This window comes from Larimichthys crocea, chromosome XXII (assembly GCF_000972845.2).
Source record: "Larimichthys crocea isolate SSNF chromosome XXII, L_crocea_2.0, whole genome shotgun sequence".
NCBI classification, from domain to species: Eukaryota; Metazoa; Chordata; class Actinopteri; family Sciaenidae; genus Larimichthys; species Larimichthys crocea.
In genome coordinates, this window is record NC_040032.1 from 17040349 (window position 1) to 17049385 (window position 9037).

The 9037-nt window shown below is 42.7% G+C and overlaps 1 protein-coding gene across 1 annotated transcript; it reads left to right on the plus strand.

Moving 5' to 3' along the window:
• Positions 1-1301: 1301 nt before the first annotated feature.
• radx (RPA1 related single stranded DNA binding protein) lies at positions 1302-8724 on the plus strand. The gene is made up of 15 exons (XM_010749896.3): positions 1302-1319; positions 2703-3249; positions 4003-4145; positions 4229-4421; positions 4636-4744; positions 5176-5276; positions 5371-5490; positions 5574-5669; positions 5752-5919; positions 6770-6927; positions 7005-7132; positions 7264-7376; positions 7462-7698; positions 8105-8287; positions 8373-8724. The coding sequence occupies exons 1-15, from the start codon at positions 1317-1319 to the stop codon at positions 8516-8518; spliced, it is 2445 nt and encodes an 814-aa protein (XP_010748198.3). The 5' UTR covers positions 1302-1316; the 3' UTR covers positions 8519-8724.
• The last annotated feature ends 313 nt before the right edge of the window (positions 8725-9037 follow it).

Consider the following 9037-nt stretch of genomic DNA (forward strand, 5'->3'; position numbering starts at 1 on the left):
ACGAACAGATTTCATGGATGGAATGACGGGGAAAATAATGTTATTAATTAATCTTTATACTCTAATACACCTATATTATATTTTGCATATATATAAAACATAATGTCACAAAATTGATCCATAAAAAAAAAACTTTTAGGTTTGTTTGTTTTTGTTTTGTTTTTTAAAGAAGAAACATAATATCAGAGAACTGCTTCATAAAAAAGGTACATAAATAAAATAAAATAATTACCCTTGTTTCCTTGATTCATCTGTCCTCGTATCATTGTTTCCTCTGCTTGCCTCCTCTCCTCTCCTTGTCCCTTCTCCTTGTTTCCACTCTTTGACTCATATCCTTGCCTCCTCACTCCTTGTCATGTCTCCTTCCCTCCTGTGTTCTTGTTTCTTCTCCTTGTCTGCTGTCTCCTTGTCCCCACTTGTAACTTCTCCTTTTCTCCTATAATCGATCTGATCCATGCCTATTGTCCCCTGTTCAGTCATTCGTCCACAGTTGTTTTCCACTTAAAGGTCCAGTGTGTCAAATTTAAAGGGCTCTACAGAATATGGCAGAAATGTAATATAATATTCATAACAATGTTTTCATTCGTGTATAATCATCTGAAAATAAGTATCGTTATATTTTTATTTCCTTAGACCTAGTGGCATCTAGCTGTGAACTGAATACTCCTTGCCTCACCTGCTCCTTCCTAGCATAGAGGAGAAACTATTTTGACAATGAAAGGCCCTGTAAAAATATTATTTCACTGAAACTGTGATTTGTGTATTTGTATTTATAATCTATATTGATGCATATTCATTTTCTGAATGATGACAGTATCAACACTGTAGGAAGCAGAGAGTCTCTTAGCATCTTGAGCTCCATGCAGTCTGTAAAATGTACAGTTAAATTATCTTGCATTACTGGAGGAAGGGCGAGACCATGAGAGTGGATTCACATGGCAGGAAGTTGAACTGATGATTTTTCGAGGAGGTCAGCAGAATGAATAACTGTAAATTTAACAGCTAACACTGACAGTGTGAGTTGTACAGACTAATGTAAAAACAAAGTAAGGTTTATTGTCGTTAGTTGGTGATGGTGAAATCTGATTAAGTGTCTGAAATTACATCACATGTGTTTGTGCAGGCCTGTCAAGGTCTTGCACAGAAAACCCTGATTTGCACAAGGAGATATCGCCAAGCTGAAACAGGAAACACTCTTTCCTAAGCTGCCTCAAAGTTGAAGTACAAACATGCTTGCAATTTATAGACATAAAACAACTTTATTAGTTATTGATACAGGCATAGCAGGAATATAAAAGTAAAGCAAAGACCCCAAAATGGTAATGTAAATAATGTTTCTAACTTTATGGCTTTTCTTCATTTCAGAAATATATACCCAGCAACAAGTCATTACAGCCTGATTTTTGCATCCTTCAGTGGCCAAAGGATTGACTGTTGCAGGGTTCAAATCTGCTCCAAAAGCTTTTGGTCAGAAATGTGAATATTGAGTGACAGAGTTTCCAAAAGGACCCTCAGAAGTCCTACAGTAAATGGTAGGGGAAGAATAACTGAATTAATTAGAAACGTCAGCTTTTAAATCAGTCAGTCACATGAGTGAGACACACAGAGCAAGAGCGCTACCTGGAGGTCGTGTAATGAAGGTACATAACTGACTATAGATAGATAGATAGATAGATAGATAGATAGATAGATAGATAGATAGATAGATAGATAGATAGATAGATAGATAGATAGACATAAGAAATATAACTACAAACAAGAATAAAAACAACTGTGTGCTATTAAATTAGACTGTAGACAAATGAATGACAGTCACAGCATTAAACTGTAAACAAAACAGATACAATGCAAGCCAAATGTCTGTAATAATAATAATAATAATAATAATAATAATGATATATAAATGGTAGTAAAGTAGTTTCTGTCTCCTATTTTTTTTTAAACACATTTTATTGATTTTAAACACAGACAATACAAAATACAGAAACCACCCCGACCTGTCAGACAGCACATGTAATACAGAGTATACAGACAAAAAAAGGTAAAAATAGACAATAATAATAATGACATAATGATGAATAATTATAAAAAAAAACAGTTCTAGTTTGTTTCCAGTCTGCAGTGTGTAACCAGTCATCAGCAGCCTTGTTACACTCTGTGTCTGCCCATCAATAGCAGGTTTTCTTTTTAGATCTGCAGGTATATAATCTAGGCAGGCAAACAGCTTGTAAACTTTCATGAGTGAGGATAATAAAGCTCTCCCTGTACCACAGTGTGACACTAGGTGGAAGAGCGTCTCCTATATTTTTTAAATTAGATTAAACTGGTGGACACTAGGTGGCGGCAGAGCGCCACTTTGTTTTGATCCAACTACCTCCTTAAAAAACAGCGAAGAAGAAACACCCGCGTCGTTTGTAACATTAGCCAAACTGTCAACTTCGTAACTTCTTCAAAACACCGACAAACATCAACTATCACACGCTCAACTAGCTGCAGTATGATAAGTTCACTCATACACGAGTCCAGATGTAACTTGTCTGTTTGTGTGAAAGTGTAATTGTTGCTTAGCAACTAGCAGGAAGACGTTAGTTAGACAGTTAGTCAGTTAGCCGACGAGCTAACATGGTTTAACGGTTATTTAACGGTTATTTAAAATGGAGGATAACTCTTCTTCTTCCTCTTCGCCGGTGACTGCTCGTCAGCCGTCTTTCCTCCAGAGGACTCTGGAGCGGTTGTCCTCCACGCAGTGCCTCAAGCTTCAGCCGGAGGATGAGGATGCGGCTCCGGTGGCTGTCATCGCGCTTCAGAGGTATTTATCCGAGCAGCAGCACGACGGGCTGGACAGCTACAGCTACGACGTGACGGTCACAGACGGAGTCTGGAGGGCTAAGTGCGTCCTCCACCCGGGGCTAAACCACCTGGTGAGCAGCAACACCCTGAGGACCGGGGGCGGCATCCACATCACGCAGTGCTCGTTTGTTTACAACGAGCGGAGGCTGGGACACGGGTACATGTGCGTGGAGAAGCTCAGGTGTGACGCGCGCAGGTCTGCCGTGCTGCAGGTGTTGACGCGTGACGTCAGCTCGCTGCCCATGCTGGTCAAACACGGCATGGAGAGGAGTGTGCTGCTGCAGAGTGATGTGCCTCTTCAGGTGAGCCGCAAACATTACCTGTCTCTGTGGAACAACGACGACCCGGAGGGAGACGTCTGGAGCTCAGGGTGTCCCTCAGCGGACACAGTGCTGGACGGTGAGATACTATGATGACACCCCCCTCTCTGATTGTTGACCACTGAGCTGCAGGGAAATGCCACAATGTGTCTGATCTTGCATGCAGTCTATGTTTGTATGTGTGTGAGAGAGAGGCGCCCTCATCCCGCTTTGTTTACATGACCAGGATGGCGTTATTTGATCTCATAAACACTCCTAATATTACTTAACATCACTTCAGACTACAGCAAACACATAAAAAGGTCATCCCCAGGCAGGCGATTTACAGTCAGTCCTCCAATTTGAAAGTATTTACAAAGACTGCACTGGTTTCTACACCGAAACAATCGGAAAACTGCATCCTGGATCTACACACACTCGTATGACCGTGTTTTAACCACCGTAACATCTTCCCATGAAGTCTTCCCATAACTCTGACCGCCTAGTTTCTCAGAGCGTACCTGAGTTTCTTATCGTAGTTTCTGATCCTGAGAAAGTTGGAATATTAGTATAGCCCCCCCCCTCCTCAATCTTTCCCCATCTTTTTAACCAAATCACACACGTTTAGTTTTTTCTGTGTGATCTCCTTTAATAATAATTAATGTAGTATTTGTTCATTCACTCACTGAGACGATTTCACGATAACACTAGATGATATGTCGTCTTGGATCATAAAACCAATATGATTAATGTATTAAATCTTCCACTTGGACCATATGATCATGATATACTAAACTTTTTCATAACATCTGGTCTCCTGAAGTTGTTTTTATCCACAATATCTTCTTTCCAGTGTCCAAGATCACTCTTCTTCGCAGTCTGGAGTCGTCCTTCAGAAACACGTGGACACCTCTCCCTCTCCTGGTGAAGATTATACACAAATCCAGATTACGGTACTACGGGAAGTTTGGTCTGAAGATTGATTACCCGTACCAGGTGAGTTTGAACTTCCCATCCAGATCTGACTCGTGTTTCTTACAGGTTTTTCATCTGAGTCTAACTGTGTTATCATATTTCAGGCATACTTTGAAGTCGCTGATCAGAGCGGGACGATGTCCCTCGTGCTTTGGAACGAACTTTGTCCGGAGTTTTACCAGAGACTGAACGTGGGAACAGTGTTGTACCTCCAGAATTACACCCTGAAGCAGAGTTACTCAAAGCGGTCACACCCACAAATGGACCATCACAGAATGAAGACCTTTAATTCTGTAGGTACGTGCAGAGCTACAGTCTGAGTTTGTTATGAAAAGTGTGTGTGAATAGTTTGTAGCACAGATGCGAGGATATGTGGCAACTACAACCTTTTTCAGTTGCACAATTCTGTCGCTTATACGTGTAATTAAATGTTTAAAAAATGTATATTATACATCATACCCTTAAACTCTCTAATGTCTCTGTAACGTCGTCATCTGTGTTTCTTTTTAAGAAATCTGCTTGAATCCTCGCAAACCAGCTTCAGTCATCACTGTGATCTCACCAAAACGTGTACTGCCTCAGTGGGGACTGCCTGATGTTTCCTACCAGTTCGCCACCAGGTAATAAATTTGTCTGTCTTTTTTTGGTACCTACGGAAACATATCGAATCACCTGGTATGAGTGTGCGCCCCTGAATACAAAAGGCTGAGTTCTTACTGCAGCGGCCTGGGTCATCACCTCACTGTCTCACCATTCTTCAGCTGCTGCTATCAAATAAAGGCTTAAAATCCCCAAAAGAAACTTAAATCTGAATTAATTAGATACTTTCAGCGAGTGTTTTGGGTCAAGCGTAGAGAAAAACAGATATGAGGGCACCTGGTAGCTCAGCATGGACCTCAAGTGACAGCAGCAACCCGGGTTTGATTCCAGCCTGGGTCCTGTGTTGCTCTCTCCCCCCTGAATTTCCTGTTTATCTCTCCAGCTGTCACGCTTTCATAAAGCGTGCTGAGCCATGTGTTGTCATTTTTCATGTTATGAATGTATCTCACAGGTCGGAGCTGGAAAATTTATCCAACAACGCTGCGTGTGATGTCATTGGTTTGGTAACATTCGTCGGTCGCATTGAGAGAGTCAAGAGTAAAGGGAACGTGGGTAAGAAATGTTCATATTATCTTTTTTTAAACTGAAGCAAAGCTGCCGAGTTTTAACTCGGTTCTTAACTAGAACTCGGATGTTCACCTTTCAGGTCCAGAAAAATACTGGACGTATCGCTGGATCCACGCTGTGGATGGAACATCTGGCCACCCTTTCATCCTGGAGGTTTTTTCTTCTTCTCAACCAGAAATCTTCAATCGTATTTGCCCGAGTAAGTCAGCTGTATCAGCTGCTGTCCGATAGTTCTGCTGCCACACTCTTCGCTTGTTTACTACGTCGCCGTCTCCTCCACAGTGACCTACCTGGTGTGCACTCAGATGAGAGTTTGTCAGGTGGAAGGCTCGTTGCCGTATCTCACCAGCAGCTGCGAGACGGAGACATTCATCACAGGTTCGACACATAGATAATCTACATATATGTGGTGACAGTTACAGAGTTATACTGAACTGTTAAATGTTATCCGTCTCGACAGGCTACCACAAAGGTCAGCCGTATGTGAGTGACCCCAAAGTGAAGAGCTTCATCCAGTGGACCAAAACTCTGAAGGACAACATCGTCCTACAGAAGACTGCTGTCGGTGGCTATTACTGCTACCCTCATCCTCCAAAGAAATATACACAGTCGACAGCAGATGCTTCACGTGAGGGGAAAATATATTTAAACATGTTTTTAGGACAAGCTCATGTGGCGAGGTAGGTGAAGTTAAGACTATAAATAGATTAAGTTATTAGGTTAAATTAGATAAAAGTGTTGTGTTAAATGAACAATCAATCAAGGAGCTCTTCTCGTCCTCCTCCTTTGCTGGACTGGAATCGTCTGGGGCTTTGTCACCAGGGCAGTCACTCTGTCTACACAGAGAAAGAAAATGGGTATAAAAGTATTGTAGTAAAAATAAAAAACTGGCAGTTGTGCTTCAGGAGGGTCTTGTCTCTCGTAGAGGCTGGCCCTTGCGGACGCTCCCTCCCTGGATCCTCCTGCTCTGCTTCACTCTGAGTCTCCTTAAAACCTCGCAGCGCTCCAGCACACATGACCCTCATTTTGCCAATTAGTCTGTGAAAAGTTCAGGGTCATCAAGAAAACTCACTGCTGCATGCAAAAACACTAAAAGACTTTCAATTAAAAACAAAGTTAAAAGCATGCACAGTCCCCAATAATCAACCCTTTCACACTTCGCATTCCTCTCAGCGAACTGATTAGCCTCTGAAGAAAAGTACAGCTGACTTTCACTTCAGTACTGAATCATAATGAGATTCACTCGGTTCTTTTGTTGGTGGCAGGAATCCAAAAGAAATCTGGGTCAGCGTTCTGCAACAAGATACAGCACCGTGCACGCTCTGGATTAATCATTTGTACTGCACACCTGCTCTGCCTGTAACTTGACACAAAAGCTATTGTTTCGAACTACTCATAAGGCCATTTATAGAGCAGAATATGCGCTGCAGCCCACAATAAAAATGATTTGTCTTAAACCGTTATCCTCCATCTTTAAGCTCAAGCTCCTCTGGTTGCTGTGGCTGACTTGAAGAGGGAGCTAGAGACCCTGCAGTACAGGGAGCATAAAAAAGTCGCCATTCAAGGACAGATCACAGCAGTGCGCTACATGAAAAGGCCAAAGGACACAGAGTCTCCACGGACAGGAGACAAAGAGGTAATAGACGTTATTTTAAAGCATTTTTGCAACAGCAGAGACCGTTAAAAGTTAATAAGTCAACTGGTTTCCTGCAGGTTCCAGATATTTCTACTGATGCACAAGCAATATCAGACACACACCGTGATCCAACAACAGCCAAGCAGATGTCCAGTTTAACACCTCCCTCAGCAAGCAAGAGGAAAAGGAGAAGAATTCAAACACGGTATGATTTGATCAAATTTATGAGCTTGATATAAAAGTTTTGGGACTAGTAGTCCTCCTTTAATCACGGTGGCCTCCTAGCAAAAAGATACTCCATATTCAGCTCATAGTGAGTTCATTTGTTTCCTACAGGAGGGCTAGAGGGAAAAGTACAGTGGAAGGACAGGAAGAAGAAGAAGAAGAGTCGGAGTCTGAATCTGAGGAGGCTCCGGATGTGGAAAGTCGCCTACCACTTCAAAATCAAGGTGCATTAGAGGAGCTACAGCTTCACCTCAGTGTAAACGTGTGTGTGTTCTGACACTCTCTCACACCGTTGTTTGTTTGCACCAGACTCTGACGTGTTATCTTGGGAAAGCAGCAGCTGGACGAAGCAACGGCAAGAATTGTCCGAACATTTGTGTGAAGGCGGTCTGTACCAGGACAGTGTGTCTCGGAGGTTCACGTCCGACGAGAGGGACGTCCTCCTGCAGCTTGTTAACCTTCAGCCAACACGGTGGGCACCAACGCAAACCGGTGACACCGTCCCACCCATGGTTTGGCCAGGATACTACCAAGTAACGATATTAGGTAAAGTTACGTCTGTTTCAGGACGTCCTCATTTCCTGTATGAGTCACTCAAAGGATGTGGTTCAATTAGTCCTGAATAAGCACCGACATGGCTTTTAAGTTTTTATTATAATACCTTTACGTCATAAACGAGTGATTTTGAGGTTGAGACCTTCAGCCAGCGAAAACCAGCTGCACAGTCTGACGGCTGAATCACATTTAGAAAACATGATTCATTAAATTTATTCAGGAATACATTGAGCTTTCATACAAACGCAGCGTCTGTTCTGTCTGTTCCTGATGAACGTCTATAACCGCACGAGCTGACACACACGACCTGCCTTTATAAAACATCTTCATATCAGATTGTTGTCAACGAGCAGTGATTGCAACGTCTCAATCTTATATTTCAAACTTTTTTCAACAGGTATAAATAAGCAGATATCCGTCGACGCTGCGTATTTTCCTGTCACGAGCTCGGACGAGCCCCGGGCTGTCAGCCTTCCTCAGGATCCCCACGGTAACACGATGCTGTCCTGCCTCTCGTCAAGCTTCCTCTGCCCTCTCATTGATGCCGCCAGCCACAGCGAAACAACACATCCTGAGCCAGGTATCCACCACACCATCCTCTTACCACACTGTTTGTATCGTTGACGCTTGTCGTTGAAGTTTTTTGCGACACGTTTGTCTTTCAGAGGAGGTTTTAGTGACCGCCAGCGAGCTGGAGGACACGCATGTCGTCTGCATCTTGGATCTTTGTCATCTGGGTGGAGATAAGGTGGAAGTCCTGATTAACAAAGTGTACAGAGTGACAGAGGTTTGCCTCGATTTAGTCCTGTGAGAGTATCTTGTAATTACCACTAGCAGACATTAATCATGGAAAAATAAATTTATTTTTGGATAGAAAGAGCAAATAAGTCCACTCCTGGCTAAATGTACAGTCCATGTCAATAAATATGATTCAATAATGATAAAAATGTTCAGGAGTGTATGTACTGTGATTGACAGGTGTTGCTTAAGCTACAAATAAAGTGTCAGTTTACTACACACTGTTGGTTTTACTATGTGTAACGAGGAAATCAATCCATCCATTTTCTTCCGCTTATCCGGGGGTGGGTCACGGTGGCAGCAGGTTTAACAGGATGTTCTAGACGTCACTCTCTTCAGCAACACATCCAGCTCCTCCTGGATGATCCAGAGGTGGCTACGTATGAGCTATATAGAAGGTTCTGGGTCTGCCCTGGGGTCTCCTCCCAGTTAGATGTGCCCTGAACACTTCCAAAGGGAGGCATCTCCAATGAACGATGCCTGGCTCTGCCACCCATACGCACAGGTAAACCCAAACTTTTCGTCTGTTGTT

Excerpts from the sequence above, each read along its gene's own strand:
- radx (XM_010749896.3), top strand. Across the intron at positions 5,670-5,751 it reads GACGGAGACATTCATCACAG|GCTACCACAAAGGTCAGCCG; the intron begins GTTCGACACATA and ends CCGTCTCGACAG. Across the intron at positions 7,133-7,263 it reads AGGAGAAGAATTCAAACACG|GAGGGCTAGAGGGAAAAGTA; the intron begins GTATGATTTGAT and ends TGTTTCCTACAG.